This window comes from Neophocaena asiaeorientalis, unplaced genomic scaffold, assembly GCF_003031525.2.
Source record: "Neophocaena asiaeorientalis asiaeorientalis breed wild unplaced genomic scaffold, Neophocaena_asiaeorientalis_V1.1 scaffold130, whole genome shotgun sequence".
NCBI lineage: Eukaryota > Metazoa > Chordata > Mammalia > Artiodactyla > Phocoenidae > Neophocaena > Neophocaena asiaeorientalis.
The window spans coordinates 3,480,454-3,498,685 of NW_020173397.1; the positions used below are offsets into that span (position 1 = coordinate 3,480,454).

Consider the following 18,232-nt stretch of genomic DNA (forward strand, 5'->3'; position numbering starts at 1 on the left):
ACTGTGAGAGCTCGCTTGTTCATTTATCGTCCAGCTGAAGTGTAGGGTGAGCTAAAAATCTGACTTCCTTTAAAAGATGAACCCGTGCGGCGCTCTTGTGGAATTAGTTGGGGGAGCCAAGTCTCACTGGGCAGCCTCTGGCTCTCAGGCGTCTCCTCGCCCTCCCCTCCCCACGCCGTCAGATTCTCCACCTGGCAGCCAAATGCTAATTGCCAAACCTGATGGCGTGACTCCCTGCTCTGGGGAAGGGGAAAATACTTAGTGTGGTCCTTAGGGTGTGCTCTCCCTGCAGCCTCACCTCAGCCACCTTCATGCCCTGTCCTCCAGCCCGCCGGGTCCCTCCTGCCTCAGGGCTTTTACGTATGTTCTTCCCGCTATGCCATCCCCTTCCCCACAGACACCGTGTTCCCCCCACCCCCCACCCCCGTAGTTGGCCCTTGTGCACGCTTCAGGGATCACTTCCTGAGGAAGGGGTTTGGGGCTTCCCTCCCCGGACAGGCCAGCTCCTCCTGTGAGAGGCTCACAGCTCCCTGGAGTTTTCTGTTCCAGCATTCATCATTTGTGACACGTGCTTGCATGTCTAAAAAATCCAGGTCTGTTCTGGTTTTCCCACCAGAATGTAGCTTCTCGGGGAGGATGCAGTTGCTGGTTTTGTTCACCATCGTGTGTCCTCAACACCTAAGAGTTCACTGGAACATGGGCATCGTTGAAAAAAGATGTCAGGAAAGGGTAATTGACCTCCATGAGCACAGCTGGTGGGGGGCAGTGAGCAACCTCTTTATCCTAGATCTGCTCGGAATTTTCCTCTCCACAAAGGCCATTACAAAGCAATATTCTCGCGTCAGCTGCTTTCATTTGTTTTTATCTGTCTGGGTAGGCTCTAGCTTGCTGCACCCTCTGTCACAGCAACACACACAGGTTGTGGGGGGCACTGCATGGGCGGTCCGATTGGGAGGTTCTCAGGCGGGGCCCAGGGATCTGCATTTAACAAGCACCGCAGGCTTACCTTGAACACACTGGCCCAGCCACACACTGCTCCATCCCCACCCCAGACCAACCTGACCTCAGAAATCTTGTCTCCATTTCAGGACCTCTGTATCTTTAACATTCTGCCCTGCATTAGTTTCCTTTCACCACCATAATAAAGTGCCACAAACTCGGTGCCTTAAAGGACACAAATTTATTGTCTTATTGTTCTGGAGGTCAGAGGTCCAAAATCAGTCTCAGAGGGCTGAAATCAAGGTGTTGGCTGTGCTTCTCCTGGAGGCCCTGGGGAGGCTCCGTTTCCTTGCTTTTTCCAGCTTCTAGAGGCCGCTGAGTTCATTGGCTCGTGGTCCCTCCTCACCGCACCTCTGCTTCTGCATCACATCTCCTCCTCTGACTCTGACCCTCCTGCATCCTTCTTGTAAGGACCCTAGTGATGATACTGAGCCACCCAAACAGTCTACGGTAACTTTCCATCTGAAGATTCTTAGTTTCACACATCTGCAAAGTCCCTTTTGCCACATAAGGTAACATAGTCACAGGTTCCAGGGCTTGGGCTGCGGAGCTCTTTGGAGGAGAGTTATGGCACCCAGCATATGCCGCAACCCTCCCCACAACATCCTTCCTTTCCTCCTGTTTCTAAGGACTGAATGTCCCTCATATTTGCCAAGGCTTTCACCACACCCGCCTCCTTTCTGCTCTGCCCCTTGTCCCACAGGGTGTGTCCCACCTGTGGTCAGACCATGCCTCTCATGATCTTCAACTAGAGTGATTAAGTTCTTTTTGGAGACAAACATGTGAATTTGAATTGCCAGCTCTGCTGCTTCCGTGCTGTGTAGGTTTAATAACCAAACTTAACCTCTCTGGTTCCCTTCTAGTGGGCTTAAAAATGCCTACATTTGGGGCTATTGGGAGAATTAACTGAAATAATGGATGGAAGCTCTCTCCCAGGGCTTGGCAGGTAGAAAGCGTTCAGCTGAGGTAGATTATAACAATCATTATCTTCCATGTGTTTCCCCTTTCTTTTGTCCTAACTTGGGGCCTGGAGGCCTATACTACCTTTTTTTATTGACGTTTATTTATTTACAATGTTGTGTTAGCTTCAGGTGTGCAGCAACGTGATTCAGTTATACATATATATATATGTGTGTGTGTATATATATATATATATATATACACCCTTTTTCAAATTCTTTTCCCTTATAGGTCATTACAGCATATTGAGTAGAGTTCCCTGTGCTCTACAGTAGGTCCTTGTTGGTTATCTATTTTATATACGGTAGTGTGTATATGTTAATCCCAGACTCCTAATTTATTCTTCCCCCCCTCCCCGCTTTGGTAATCAGAAGTTTGTTTTCTATGTCTGTGGGTCCATTTCTGTTTTGTCAGTTAGTTCATTTGATTCATTTTTTTTAAGATTCTACATATAAATGCTATCGTGTGGTATTTGTCTTTCTCTGTGTGACTTAAGTTCACTTACTATAATAATCTCTATGTCCGTCCGTGTTGCTGCAAGTGGCATTGGGTTCTCTCTGTAAGCCATCCCTCTAACAGCACATACTATGACAGGATAGACAGAGGCTGGACTTTTCTGTCTGTCACGTTCTTTTTCAAGTAGAATTTGGTCCAACAGTTGTTTATCAACTCCATCCCAGCACTGAGCTATTCACGGAGCATACAGAGATGAGTGAGGCATGGTCTCTGTCCTCAGCAGACACTCCACAGATAATGGGACAGATAAAAATAAAATTTCATAATAAAGTGGCAAATGCCATAGTTGCTTGGGGAGATCAGGAAAGATTTTTGGATGAAGGGACCCTTGAGCTGAGTGAGGTAGGAAATACTTTTTCAGGAAAAGGCTTATGGCTTTTCAAATTCATTGATTACATCTCTGCCCAAGGCATTGGGCCAAACCGTCATCAGCAAGATTTACACTTGACTATTTCAGAATAACAAGAGCTTCACCACTCTGTTCTTTTAAGCCCAAGCCTGGCACAGTGAGAGCTTGTGCTGAGGGCCTGGCTAATCCCAGGATGCTCTGCTTTTCCAGGGGCAGGCCTGACATATATTTAAAGCAGAACAGTCACTTTACTTGATTGGAATATGGTGGCTGCCCAAGCATCTTAGCCACCACAGAGAGACTCCTGCTGAGAGTACAATAGCCATGTGATAAAGCACAGAAGACATCAAGCTGGACTGTAAATCATTGGCTCTCTGACTTCTTAGCTCTTGACTCATTACAGCAGCGCAAAAGCCCTACCTCTGTCCATCCTACGTGTTCTGGCTTTCTGGAACAAAAGAACTCCAAGATGGCTAGATGATGGAGTGAACACAGTAACAATCACATCTCTGAAAATGCTTCAGTCAACCAACATAATGATCAGCAAGGGCAAATCCCCAAATAATTTCTCAATTACATCAATTCATGAAACAATGAGAGCAACAGTCCAGGACCAAGACCGACTGAGACAGCACAGACGCAGTCCATGGAATCCAGAACCCTTCCAGAAAGCGCTGGGAACCCCTTCACCTCATGCTTCCACGTTCTCACGCTGCCATACTTGCTGTACTGCCAAAGCATTGGGTAGTTTCCAGACTTCTTGATAGAACAGAAAATGAAAGTCTTTAGCAAAGTCTAATAATACCCCAATTTTAGTTTATGAAAACCAAGTTTTAGTTGCCCTTATTTTTAAACTTCACTAATAAATAGTCCTCCTTGTGCATCAAAATGAAAATCTCTATGTGCTTGTGTCTACTGTCTCCAAAGAAAAGACTTTCATCCTGGGATGCATTTACCATCCATCCAGGAAAACCCCTGCCTGCAGTGGAGTCAAGGCCACACCTAATTTTACTAGTCTAGAGAAACCTACATGCGTTCTTCATCTTCCTGCCCCACGGACTTGCTTCTCCATGTCATCTGTCTTGGGGGAAGCTGAGGGGTGTCCAAAGAAGCAAGAATAGTGCTCCAAATCTATAGTTAAAGGACAAATCTGGAGGCAGATCTAGGCAGTGGAGAGGTGAGGACCAAGTGGATAGGATAAAGGTTAAGGAACACACTGTGAGCTAAGATCTGAGTTCACCAAGTCATAGAAAATGAAAGCTGATTGGGACCTAGAAAATTATTCAGCCTGAACCTCCCACTTCAATGGGAGAAAGTGACTTGTGATCATAAAAAATAGGGATGATAGCACCTGCCTCTCAAGATTGCTGTAGATTCAATGAAGGGATAGCACGCGTATCAATTTTGGATCAGAGTAACCATTTAACATGTGTTTTTGCTGGTCTGCAAGTAGCAGAACCAGAACTAAGTCTTCTAACTTAGAGGAGGTGCTCTGTCAGGCTGCCAGGAGGCCCAAGCACACAGGAAACTCATAATAAAACACGGACAATCTCAACAGCATGAGCCCAAGTGGGCCCAAGACTTGGTCCACTCAGGTGGATTTTATGTTTCTGTTTGGATAGCAATGAACCTCGAGGCCAGTGTATGACTCCATCTAGTAAAGTAATTCTTTATACACTACTCTCCCACGGCAGGAAGTTCTTCTAGATAGCGCTTGTCACACTGCGGCTTGTGCTCTCACTTATGTGTGTCTTATTTCAACTACTATTGTGATCCCTTTGGGAAAAAAAAATACACCTTTTAATTTTTTTAAAATTATGATAGTACTTACAGTTATGTTTACTCATAAATTTTTGTAATCATGACATCTTGGAAAACTAGAAAGGTTTTAGAAGCCAGTGGGGGGAGGGAGGAATCCCAGTATCCAGAGGCAACCACTATGTCAGAAGATTTCTTTATTTTGGTTGTGTATTATTTTGTTTGTCCATTTCGTTCCATATATATCAGTCAGGATTTTCAGTAGCAAAAAGAAACTGATGCCAACTCCTTCAAGCAGAGAAACAATTTGTAAGGAAGAGATCAAATGACTCAGAAAATATTGGACATTGACTTGGTTTCCACCTTGCATGTTTTAAATAATGCTGTTTTGAACATCTTTGTGTGTAAATTTCTGTCTGCTCTGTGAATTATTTCCATGGGATAAATTTCTAGATGTAAGGACTGAAGGTGAATCCTTTTACATAATAAGATCACTCTTCTTGGGTCCTTAGTTTTTATTAAGCTCTCAGATGGCTACCATTAAGTCTGTAAGTAATTTTTATGAAGGAAATTGAGCGAGTGATACATCCCTTCAGTGCTTGCCGATCTAACATGCTTACACTATAAGGCCTACCGACTGCTGGTTGCTGTAGCCACATGCAGCGGTCTGATGTCATCAGTGAAATGTGGACAATTGAAGGAGAAGCTTCTTCGTGTTGCCACTGCCACGCTAACTAGCCCTGTGTCAATGCTGAGTCCAGTGGTTTCATAAGAGTGGTGAGGACCCTCTCCTCTTAGAAGGTCCCTGAACTCCTTATAGAAATGCGTCTGCTCCTTCCAGCAACCGTCATGGTTTACATACAGTTTCTTTTGACAAAAAAAAGCAACGTATAATGTGGCCGCTGCTCTGGGCACTTTGTTAGGTTGTTTATATGCTGCTTCCCCCGCCCCTCACCTTCACACTACAACCCAGCCAAGGGCAGAGACTACATTTCAGTCATCTTTTTTCTCTAACTAACTCATTATCCTCATTTTCCCAGTAGGATGTAAGCTCCCCGAGGACAGGCACTCCTGTGTGTTTCCTCGCGCTGTCAGTTTCCCTGGTTCCTGTAACATCACCTCGCACACAGCACACAAGCAATGAACATGCTTATTAATCTGAGTTGAAGAAGAGCCAAGTAATTCAGAGTCTGGAGTCTTAGAATGATTTTTGTCTCTGAACACGTCCAGGTTCTGTTCTCAGCTCTGGAGCTGGCTTACACATCATCTAAGCCTTTTTCTGTCTACTTGGTTTTCCAGTTAGTTTCTCTACCGAACACATTATTAGACTGTTTTATCCAACTTTCTATTTTTCTTTCATTGAAAGCCACATTTCTCATGCATCCATTAATAACTTCACATGACATACCTTTCCCAGTTAACACCAAGGATCTAAATTTTTCTGCCTCTTCTTGACGTGGAAGGTAAACTAAAGTCAGTGGTAGGTAAGAATGCATTTACTAGAATTTGGGGACCCAAATCCTCTTCACGCCATTGGAATCATATTTATTCAGACCCTAATCTGAGCGGTTTTTCCTTTCTCTCTTCTCATTTCCCTCTTGAGTTGCTTGACTTTTCATATAGTGCAGATGTTATGAGATAGTTTATTCTCATTACGTCTGCACTGGTCATCGTGTGGTCTCTTATTTTTGAGCTAGTAGCTTATGAAGTTACTCAATTCCTGGCCTTGGGTCACATCACAGCGTTTTAGAGCTGTCCATGGATTGTCGAACCATGGTGCCCCTTAAGTGTAGAAGTGTGATGAGAGCTAAAAGCATCGACCTCAAGCGTTCCACTTTCATTTGTTTATTTATTTATTTATGCATCCGTGTAAATTTTATCTGGGCAAAGTATTCTGAAACATATATGGGTATGTATCTGAATATATGTGTATATATGTGTATATATGTTTGTACACATATGTACATTCATGTATGCATACACACACCCACAGACACACAGGAAAAGCTCTGAGTTGGTTCCACCCTGTGGCAGATGTTACTGGTGCAACCAAAGTACAGAGTATTTTGAAGTCAGGCTTGGATTCACTTCAGCCAGTGCGCTATGCGTGGAGGGGACAGGTGTCACCAGCAGGCGGGAACATCTAGGAGGCGGTGCTGAATTCTTCAGGCCTTTTTCTATGCTATGGCAATCGGTGATTATAGACGTATATACCTATAAAGAGATGGCACAAGGCTGAAGAAGCAGACTAGACTGGGGATCCATCTCAGAGAATCACCAAACCCAGAACAGACCTGATTTGGGAGGAAAAAAAAAAAAAAAGAAAAACTTGTGTTAATCCACTGAAATTTTGTTCTAATTGCGAAACTTCACACATCCTGGCCGTTGTAAACCGTTACATGCAAGACCAAGAATAAAAGGACAGCGGGGGGAGACACTGAAATGACCCAGCCAAGACCCCAGCTGGAAACAAGGTAGTGACTAGAACCCAGGACTCTGCACTCTTTGCTTTGCGTTCATCTCCCTGTGATACTCTGGACGCCTTTAACTGCAGTGGAAACAGCACGTGGCGTCAGGAAAAGCTCCTGGATGGGTCATGAAAACAGTATACAAGTTTAAAACCATAAATTGCCCAACACTTTACTGTCTTGCACAATCTTCCCTCTTTTACCTGTCAGGTCAGAGATGGATGGGATGGCAGGAAGTCTCAGTAAATTGCAGCATTAAGTATCATCACAAATAATCATTTTTGCAAATAATCCAACCTGCTTGGACTTGAGTAGGCTCTGGTGTATCTGCAAATATTACCGTAGCAGTCAAAGATGTATATAAAGGTATTTTTTCGAATCCCAAATGATTCACCATATTACCGAAATATGAAAGTGAGTAGTTAATAAAATTGTCAGCATTTTGAAGGGGCCATGAAATATCCTGATACATCTGGTTTTATGCCTGCTCTCTCCCCTCTAGGGCTGCATAAACAGCCAGGATCCATCTTTCATTCCCTTTTAACTCTGGGATTTACAGGATAATAGATGCCAAAATGCACATCCCGTGACAATGGCTTCCAGACCCAGCGCTTGAAGGTGAGAAGTAAAGAAGAGATGCATTGCCCCGATAGAGTATTACCTTTCCTGATATTCAGGTTGCCTGCCCCCCCCCCCACAAATTAAAAAGATGTCTCCACTTGGGCAAGTTTTGAAAACTAGCTATGGTTTCTGGAAATTAGGAACATGAGACTTAACAGGATTTTAATTCCAAAGATTTTTTTCTTAAGTTAGTAACAGCACTACTTCATGAAAATGTTGCAGAGCTACAAAGAATTGAAGATCCCTAACTCCAACCCTTTCTTGTCAAGGAGCGCTAAACATGACTTGGAATCCTCCACAGTGATTGTTGAAGACTGCACAGACCCGGCACAGTGCTCCAAGCTCCTCAGGAGCGTATAATTCATTGTCCAAACTGGCACACTTTGGAGAGGGGAATGGGGCAGTGGGTGCTCTGGACACACACCACGGCTAGACACACACCACGGCTGCCGTGGACCAGTTAGGGTTGGTGTCACTCTCCCTATACGTGCCCATACGACAGGTGGCAAACACAATGCCGAACGGATCCAGGCAGGGCCACCCCATCTAAAAGGGCAGCTGCCATTTTCTTCAAGGCAACTGTTCGCACACATGAATCTAAACTACAGTTGCCAAATGTTCCCATTTTTAAAAGGAAATCAATATTTGTATGTGTATCCTTCAATGTCTAAATGTTGTCAGTTCATTCAAAAACTCAAAATACCACAAAGACCAAACACTGCCTTCGAATTCTCTCTTGGGGTCACCAGTTTTTGACCTCTGTCTTAAGAGTGGTAGACAGAAGTGTCGCACTGGAAGACTGGGAAAGGGCTCTGAGGCCGAGGTAAAGCTATCACTTACATGTGCTTTTGCACACAAAGGTAAAGAGTCAGAAGATTTACAGAGTTCCAAAATTAATGAATGAATCCCTTCATTTAAAAATGATAATATTATAACTGCAAGTAAACCTAGCTTTGATTTTTCTGAAGTTCATGATTTCCTTTGAAAGCTCTTTTTGGCTGTTTGGACTAGCTGGCTGGTTTTATTGGGCAAACCAATATGGAGCTTAATCTTCATCCCTGCAGGAGTGAGTAGGAACGAAATCTCTTCCTTTAATCATGAAGGAAAAACTTTCCGTTTTCGCTGTTCTCCATGGCTGCCAAGCCGACTTTCTCTGTGTTACATCAGCCAGAAGAACTGTGTCTCCTGGCTGCCACGAACTGCAAAAAATCACAGGGAAGGGGAGTGGGCTGTGATGGGCTTAGAGCAAATGTGACTCTGGGGGGCTGGGCACACCGTTGCCCCAACCAAAATGAGGGTTCTTAGCCAGGAAGAAGAGAGGAATTGGTGTCGGGTCAATCAGCAATGTCTCCCATAACTGCAATTCATTCATTCCTTCATTCTATAAACATTTTTTTGAGCATTTATTAAGTGACAGGCCCTTGGGACACAGGAGTAGACACAAGGGGCATAGATCTCTGACTTCCCCCACTGAGTTTACATTCTTGGAGTGGGGAGGATATTTTTAAAAAGTAAGCTTCACAGTATTTTAGAAGGTGATCAGTGCTCTGAAAGAAAATAAAACAGAGAAGGAGGATAGAGGGTGATGAGACTGGGGTGGGGTTGCAGTTAGATATTGGGTAATCTGGGAAAGACTCCCTAAGGGGGGACATTTCATCAAAGACCTGGAAGATGTAAGGCAGCAAATCGCATGCCCACACGGGGGCAGAACATTCCAGACAAAGGGAATAGCCAGTGCAAAGGCCCTGAGGTGGGAGCAGCCCCTGCCTGGCTGTGTAACAGAGGGGCCAGAGCAGTGGGAGAGCCTGGACGGTAGTGAAGGGAGGTCAGAGCAGGATGTGGAGGCCACTGGGAGGAGGTGGCTTACAGTGAGGTGGGGAGGGAAGGAGGGGCTCTGAGCGGGGTGGTCACGTGGTCTGACTCTGGCTCCTTTGTTGAGAATGAGCTGTGGGCACCAAAGGTGGAAGCCAGAAAACCATCACTGAAGCTCTTGCAGTAATCCAGGCAAGAGATCATTGGCTGCTTAGACCAAGGCGGTAGTTTTCTTTAACACATTAAAAATCTATTTGCAGATAATACAAAAGCCAGAAGGGAGCCCAAAATGTCTCTTCCCGGTATGTGTATCCCTTGCTGCTAACATAGTGTAGAAGCCAGAAATTAAAAGTGCAGTGGGGCTTTTTTGATTCGCATTTTCTCTCCTCTGATATCAGCCTTAATTATATCCTATTAAAGTTAATTCTCGAACTATAAGACAAAGATCTATGAAATTATAAGTTTCCTTTCCCACTGGTTTGCAGAGCTCCTTATCAATGAATACCTTTCATACAAGCAAGAAGGAATGTAAGCCACTCAGTGCGATGCCTCATTTCAGGATAAAGTTACCCAATTAAAAATAAATGGCGAATGATCATGTTTTCCTTTCTGGTTTTAATAACCGGGGCTTAATTCAAGAAACCTGCTTGCTGAGATGTTTTTGTTCAGTGATCAATTGTTGTTACCCCTATTGAAAGACAAAGCTATGGAAGACTGGGTAGACTCCAGCGAAGGGGGGAGGTTAATGAAATGAAGGCGGGAGCAGATGGTGAATGTGAATGGAGGCGAGGAAAAGGAGGTGAATGGGGAGTGAAAGGTACACAGATGGTAGCATCAGTGACCCTGGGGCTGAGCACAAAGGAAGAAAGAGGAGCGAGTGCTTTTCCAGCCACATCTGCTGACCCAGCCAGGCTCACAGCTGTCCTTTCTTGCCCACAGGGTTCTTGGTTGACCCGGGGTGCAGGGCACGGTGCTGGTACCACCTCTGGGGAGGACCCGGGAAGGTCAGAGCTTCCTTGTTTAGGGGCCAGATGTTTGCTATGTAAAGAAACTTCTGCTGCAGGTAAGCACAGTTCTTTGCAATTCTATAAACCATACTAAGACTGCTAATGTATATATATATATATGTGTACTTGCTATCACCGTTCTCTCTGTCTCTCTGTCTCTCTCTCTCTCTCTCACACACACACACACACACACACACACACACACACACACACACACAGAGCCCAACCTTTCTCTCGTTCTCTCTCTCTCTCCTGCATTCTCCTTTCTCTCATCCTTCACCTGTCTATAGTGACCATCTCAATTCTACTAACCCATCACAATAATGTATCCTATGTCATTGTTATTAACCTATAATCTGTAATTGTTATATATAACCATAAAAGGCAATGCTATCATTAATACTGCAGCCATTGTTAATTAGAACAAATCTGAGATGCTGTTTGACCCATTCTCATTTTGCAAATGGGTAAACTGAGGCCACAAATGACTCGACCAAGGCCCGAGAGTGTGTTCAGGGACAGAAGGCCGAGTGACTCTGAATGGATTCATCAGCCTCTCTCCAGAGGTTTTCTTTCGTCTTTTAACTTTTCAGTGAGCAAACTTTTGGAACAAACATATTTTAAAATACCGCATTCACTATTGTTTTCTTCAGAGCAGTCCTCTCACCCCTCTCCTCCCCACCATGTTTAGGTGTTTTATGGCATATACGGAGTTGTCAGTTTCCTCCTTCACTGAAAAGATGACTTGAAAAGATACTAAGGAAACTTTTCTCCATCCTCCAAAACAGGAACCTTACCAGTCAACAGACTTATGTATCTTTTTGCATTCTGCAGTATTTTTTTTTTTTTTGGCCATATAATGACTCATTTTTGTTAAAGTAATAATGAGTAAGCTGTTTTATATTCTGACAATCTCACTTGCCAATCATAGGCCTTTTTGTATTCTGTTATCATCATTTCTAGTATTTGTTTCTGACCAATACATGTTAATTATATATGTAAACTACTTAAGACTGTTGAAAAGAAAATCAGCTACAACCCAACCGGCCTTGGAATAATTGATACATTGGCCCAGTCTCCATGTATACGGTTTTTATTTTAAAAATTGGAGCTAATGCTGTATAATTGGGTTTCTATTTGCTCCCCGGCCCCCTCGTTAAGAGCGAGGTGGAGACTAAAGAATCTGAGCCTGTTTCTCTACGTGTAGAATGTCGTGCCAGGGGTGGGAACAGGCGACGGCTCTCACCGAGCGAGGCGGGCACCAAGTCACCAAGAGCAGCGGACACAGCGCTCGGCCCCCGTGGCGACGGCCCTCTCGCCCGCTGCGCCTTTCCGGGCGGGCCGCGCGCGGTCCAGCTTCTCCCCGCGGCTCGGTTCCCCCGGGCTGGGGACGAGGGTTTGGGAGGCGGGGAGAGCGGTCTCCCCCAAAAGGCAGGGATCCCATGCTTTCCATCCTCCGTGTGTCCAGAACTTGGCTCCCAGGAAATGGTCTGAAACTGGGTCGGGGGAAGAGAGGGGGACTGGGACAGAGCTCAGCAGACCAGACTTTTCTCGACTTCTTCTCTTTGATAAGGGTGACAGTTACCATGTATTAACTGTTTACCACGTCACGGGCCCTGCCATAAGCGCTTTGCATGCGTTTCTCCGTTTAATCCTCTCCACATTTCTTTTCTAATCCTGATATGGTGGGTGAGAAATGGATTGGCAGATTAGTGTGTGACTTGCCCAAGGTCACACAGTTGCAGGGCCAGGACTCCTATCCGAGTCTATCTGTCTGCATAGGTGGTGTTTCTCAACCACTTCACGGCCAAGACAGTATTTGGTCTGTTCTTAGGCACATAGTTCAAACACATGGTAGAACAAGCTTAATTAGAGATACTTAAGACTGTGATGTTAAACTCAGTTTTCTCTCTCTTTTATGTTTTATGAAAATTTATACTTTGGACTTACGTTGGAATACTGGGTACAAAAAAAACCTGGAATCATTGTACAGTTTTGTCGTGGAATGCTCTAGACAGGAGATGCTTTCCAAGAGGTGTATCAGCCAAACGGAGACTATTAGCTGAGTCCCTTCGCTGTGTGTCAGGAAGTATGTTAGGTGTCCTGGAGATGAAAAGAGGTATGATACACAGTCTGATACCTGAGGAGGTTTATCATCTATATGAGGCTCCTGAAAATATAACTAGCAGAAGGCTGTTGATTTAGGCCAGTTAAGCAAATGCTCTTACCCTCCATCAGAGGGAGGGATTGTTCAGGGCCGAAACGGATTGGGGGAAAGCCCTGTGGGGTGTCCTGGGGACATCCAAAAGCCTATAACTTAGGAAAGGCTTGCAGAAGACAAGGCCTGGAAGCTTGGGTCGGAGTGGTGGGAATCTTGCATCTCTTGCCGGTGAGACTGGGGGTTTCTTCTGTAGGTTGCAAAGAAACAGTTGTGGGTTTCAGATCTAAGAGAAGCTGTGCTTGGAGGACTAATTTGCCCACTGGGAGTGGCATGGGTTGGAACAGGAAGAGACTAGAAGGCATGCCCTCCATAGAGGAGGGGCCTTTTCCAGAGAAATAAATCAGGATCAGACTCAGTGGTCGATCCGGAAGCAACCTAGCTGAATTGGACTTGACTGAAGAGCTGAGCTGTTTTTTCAGAGGCATCAGCCCCGCTCTGTCTGTGCCAAAGCCAGTGTGTCAGGGAAGATGCTGATGCTCTGTTGGCATCGCATGCTGCTCCTGCATGAGATGAGTCACCACACTTCACCCTGGAAGCTCTCAACAGTCAGTGTGTTTTGTCAAAAAAAATCGGGTGCAAAAGGGCTCAGAGAGATTGTCAATACGATAACCATGCTTTTGCAAATCATACATGAGTTTTATTTGTAGAAACATTGGATTGTCCATACATCCATGTAGAATGAATTGTTTTGAAGAGTAATCCACTTTAAATGCTAAGGAACTAGCTTAATATTTAAGATTCGAAGAATCTGTCCCAACCAAACAAAACATTAATAGATAAACAGCCAAGTGGGGGAAGTGGGTTTCTGCCCAATACATGAGAAAGACTACTTTGTGTAAGGAAATCATTTAGAGACGGAAGTTGGAACAGTTAAAATGTAAATTTTAAAATTATGAATTCTAGCCTTTAAGCTAAAATTTGACCTTTTAAACTCTGCAATAGAGCCATAAAGTGTCAAAATGTTTAGTGAAAGCAATGCTGTCAGAATTGTGAATGCAAGGAAGTAGATTCAGAATATTTTTGTCATTGGTTTAGATTTTTCTTTGTTATCTCTCGGTCTCTTAATGAAATTCCTTTGTGCTTAGGAAAATTTTGTATGAAGTGTTCAACCACTGCACATTTGAATTTAAATTGAAATAATTATGTTGTTCTCTTTGACAAAGCCTTATGTATCTAAGAAATTTATAAGAATTCATAGAGAGTCCGAGGCATTTGCCATGTTGAAAAACATTTATATTTTCTTGTCAGGGACCTAGCTGGAGGTGGTTTGATTTAAATAATGATATGCACAAAGGAAAATAATTATTTTGTAAAGACATTTTATCCACTTAGAAGTTTATTTGGGGGCTTGCTTGCTTTCTTCCTTCCTTCTTTCCTTCCTTCCTCTCTTTCTCCCCTCCTTCCTTCCTTCTCTCCCTCCCTCTCTCCTTCCTTCTTTCCTTACTTCCCTCCTGTCTTCAGAAACTCTTTAAAGTTAAACGTTTGAAAGAACTTTAGCGATTGTTCTTGTTCATGCCTGTCATTTTTCAAATGAGGGAACTAAGGTTTAATCAGGTGGGATGAATTGTCTGAGGTGTCAAAATTAGTTCCTAGCAAGGGAGAAGAGGTAAACCTCCTCTGCAGAAGAATTTCAAATCATTTATGCAGGTAGGTCCCCCTTCAAGGATGTGGAACATAATCCCTGCTTCTTAGATGTGAGTTGTCCCCAGTGATTTGCTTACGAAGAGTACAATGTGGAAAGGAGGGGGAAAGTAGCTTTCCAGTGGAGAAATCTGACTAACACTGCCTCATCCAGGTGAGCACGGTCAGCTTCAGTAGGTATAGGTGACGTCGATAGTGTGCACCCTTGATAGGACATGATGAAAATGGCTCTGCACCTTCCTAGGCTTCTTCCCCAAAACACAAATCCTAATTGAGGGACATTCTACAAAAATGCCTGTCCAGTAGTCCTCAAAACCGTCAAAGCCATCAGAAACAAGGAAAGTCTGAGAGACCAGCCCAGCCCAGAGGAAGCTAAGGAGACATGACAGCTAAATGTAATGTGGTGTTCTGGATGCGGTCCTGGAACAGAAAACGGATATTAGATAAAAACTAAGGAACTCCAGATAAAATGTGTTTAGTTAACGGTAATGTGCCAATGCCGATTCCTTAGTTACGACAGACGTACCGCACTAATACAAGACATTAGCTATCAGGAAATGGATGTGAGGTATACGGGAACTCTATTATCTTTGCAGCTTTTCTGAAAGTCTTAAACTCTTCTAAAATTAAACATTGACTTAAAAAAAGTAGTTGGTGGCAGAGCCCAGCCTAGACCCCAGCCCTCCAGCTGCCTCTTCACAGTACTGTCCAGATTCCCAAGTGTGTGTGGTGTTTACAAGAACCTCTCTTTTCATGGGCCCAGAATCCTCATGAAGGAATTATGTATTTGAAAGGGAACATAGCTTTTACATGTTCATGCCTCTGTTTTTTGTTTGTTTGTTTTTTTCCTTATAATATTGTACTTTTACAGCAGAGGATGAGGAAGAAGATGAAATTGAAATGGAAGTTGAAGACCAGGATAGCAAAGAACCCAAGAGACCAAACATCATAAATTTTGACACTAGTCTTCCGACATCACATACAGTATGTAATTTTGTAACAGATCTAGTATGATAAATACGTACATTTAACTGTAGATGGAAGTTCTTGAAAACGAATGACTGCTTTTAGCATTACTGGAAATTACCTCACACCAGAAGTTGTGGATGAGGACGTGGGCTCTTGACAGTAGATAAACAGTCTTAAGCTGTAATTTTTAAGCACTTTGATACCATGTCTGTTACTAGTTGTAATTCTTTGAAGAATTGGTGCCCTTCTTACGTCTTTGCTAGTAATGGGGCTACTAAAGTACTTCTTATTCTCTGTACTACTGGGTCCCAGGGTAGTACTGTACATTAGTATTCTAGCATTTTATACTTGTCATTTATGCTCTTTGGACATAGAGATGTCTAGCTTAGTCAAAATCAAATATCAGGTTGGGGCTTCCCTGGTGGCGCAGTGGTTGAGAGTCCACCTGCTGATGCAGGGGACACGGGGTCCGTGAGGATCCCACATGCCACGGAGCGGCTGGGCCCGTGAGCCATGGTCGCTGAGCCTGCGCGTCCGGAGCCTGTGCTCTGCAACGGGAGAGGCCACAACAGAGAGAGGCCCATGTACCGCAAAAAAAAAAAAAAAATCAGGTTGGCCAAAAAGTGCCTTCGGTTTTTAAGTGAAAGTAAAAGACATTTTTCATTTTCACCAAGAACTTTATTGAACAACGTATTCACCCTTTTGTTCCACTACCTTCTGCCATTTTTTAGGCAACTTCATAATTCCATCTTCCCAAAACTTTTTATCTTTTTGAGCAAAGAATTGTTCCAAGTGCCTTTTACAGTCTTCTAGGGAATTGAAAATATTTTTCCATTAAGAGAATTTTGTAAAGACCAAAATAAATGGAAATCCAAAGGTGCAGTGTCTGGTGAGTACAGCAGATGAGTCAGAACTTCCCCGCCAGGCTGTAACAGTGTCTGCCTGGTCATCAAAGAAACATGCGGTCTTGCGTTATCCTGATGGAAGATTATGCATTTTCTGTTGACTAATTCCGGACGCCTTCTGCTTTCAGTTGGTCTAATTGGGAGCAATACTTGTTGGAATGAATCGTTTGCTTTTCCAGAAAGAGCTCATAATAGAGGACTCCCTTCCAATCCCACCATATACACAGCATTACCTTCTTTGGATGAAACCGGCCTTTGGTGTGGTTGGTGGTGGTTCATATTGCTTGCCCCACGATCTCTTCCATTCGCATTATTGTACAGTGTCCACTTTTCATCACCCATCACAATTTGTTTTAAAAACAGAACATTTTTGTTACATTTCAGTAGATAATCGCATGAGGATATATGGTCAAGAAGGTTTTGTTCCCTTAACTTATGTGGAACCCAGACATCAAAGTGATTCACATAACCAAGCTGGTGCAAATGGTTTTCAGCGCTTAATTTGGATATTTTGAGAATGTCGGCTATCTCCCACGTGGTATGTTGATTGTTCTGAATTACTGTCTCGATCTGATCGCTGTCAACTTCAACTGGTCTGCCCGACCGTGGAGCATCGTCCAGCGAGAAATCTCCAGCACGGAACTTCGCAGACCACTTTTGAAACATTCGCTCAGTCACAGCATCTTCTCCCTACGTGGCACAAATCTTTTTTTCTGCGTTTCAGTTGCATTTTTACCTTTCTTAAAAATCATACTATGATGAAAATGTTGCTTTTTTCTTCTATCTTCAATATTTAAATGAATACACAAAAATTCACCAATTTTGATCAGTTTTTTTTTAAAATGCACGCTGATATGACAGCTGTCATGATAGTCTGACAAAATTGTTTCGAGTGGGGTTGAAGACAACTAAGCACTACTAGAGCCATCTTACGGAAAAAAAACGAATGAACCTTTTGGCCAACCCAATATTTTGAACTTAAAAAATGCCCTTGAATTTTTATGTATGTGAGAGATTCTTCACAAGAAATTAAAATTCTACTTCTAAGAGTCAAAAATAGATTTTCATGTGGGAGCTGATACAACAAGTTTATTATTTAACTATTTGTACCCTCTGTGTGTGTTTCCTTATGCTGACTTGCTGTTCAGTCTGTCGAGCTTGTGTTTCTCTTCCATATCTGTACTGACACTGACCTTGTGTGTGTCCCTCTGTAGTATCTGGGCTCTGATATGGAGGAATTTCATGGCAGGACTTTGCACGATGACGACAGCTGTCCGGTGATTCCAGTCCTGCCCCAAGTGCTGATGATCCTGATTCCCGGGCAGACCTTACCTCTTCAGCTTTTCAGTCCCCAAGAAGTCAGTATGGTGCGGAATTTAATTCAGAAGGACAGAACCTTTGCGGTGCTTGCATACAGGTAAAATCTTAGAGCTGACTGACTTAACAGTCTCTCGTGCAGTCCCAGGAGAGGTGGTTTTAAAGCCCAAACTGACTACTATTCTGCATGCACAGGAGATGGGATGAGGTTGGGAAGTAAAACATTCGGATAAGAAGTGTGAAAGTGCAAGTTGGAGTATTTCTGTATGATCATTACCATCTAAATCAGGCTTTACCTTTCACACACATTTGAACTTTCTGGTATTTGACAGGTTTTATATCATTAATATTTAATGAAAAACATTTCTAGAATCTTATTTTCAAGAACTATCTTTATTTAAAGAAAAAGAGGGCTTCACATTGTGATGTAAAGGATTACTTTTGCAAAAGAGCAACTAGTTATTTCACCGTCTCAAAATTCCTAAGCTGTCCTTTTACAGACCCGTGCTAAACTGAAGCTGAATTTCAAGTATCCCATGACAACTAGAGGAAATTGGTGGTAGAGGCAGGAAATCCATACAGGAAGGTCCCCCTCCCGCCCCTGCCCCCCAGTACAGGGCTGCTGAGAAGCAGCAGAAAGGATGGTCTGCTGAATAAAAAGAATGTTTGGTTTGGGAAGGGAGAGTTTA

The 18,232-nt window shown here is 43.5% G+C and overlaps 1 protein-coding gene across 5 annotated transcripts in view; it reads left to right on the forward strand.

Annotated features, from left to right (window-relative positions):
- CRBN (cereblon) overlaps window positions 1-18,232 on the forward strand; it is a 108,359-nt gene that overhangs the window by 70,668 nt on the left and 19,459 nt on the right. For 3 of the 5 annotated variants that reach the window (XM_024746987.1, XM_024746986.1, XM_024746989.1), the window contains exons 2-4: window positions 10,423-10,546; window positions 15,224-15,336; window positions 17,441-17,643. In XM_024746987.1, the coding sequence (XP_024602755.1) occupies window positions 10,423-10,546; window positions 15,224-15,336; window positions 17,441-17,643 (440 nt within the window). Of the gene's footprint in view, window positions 1-7,608; window positions 7,669-10,422; window positions 10,547-12,517; window positions 12,610-15,223; window positions 15,337-17,440; window positions 17,644-18,232 lie in introns of those variants that run through there. The other 2 variants (XM_024746988.1, XM_024746991.1) reach the window with 2 other exon arrangements.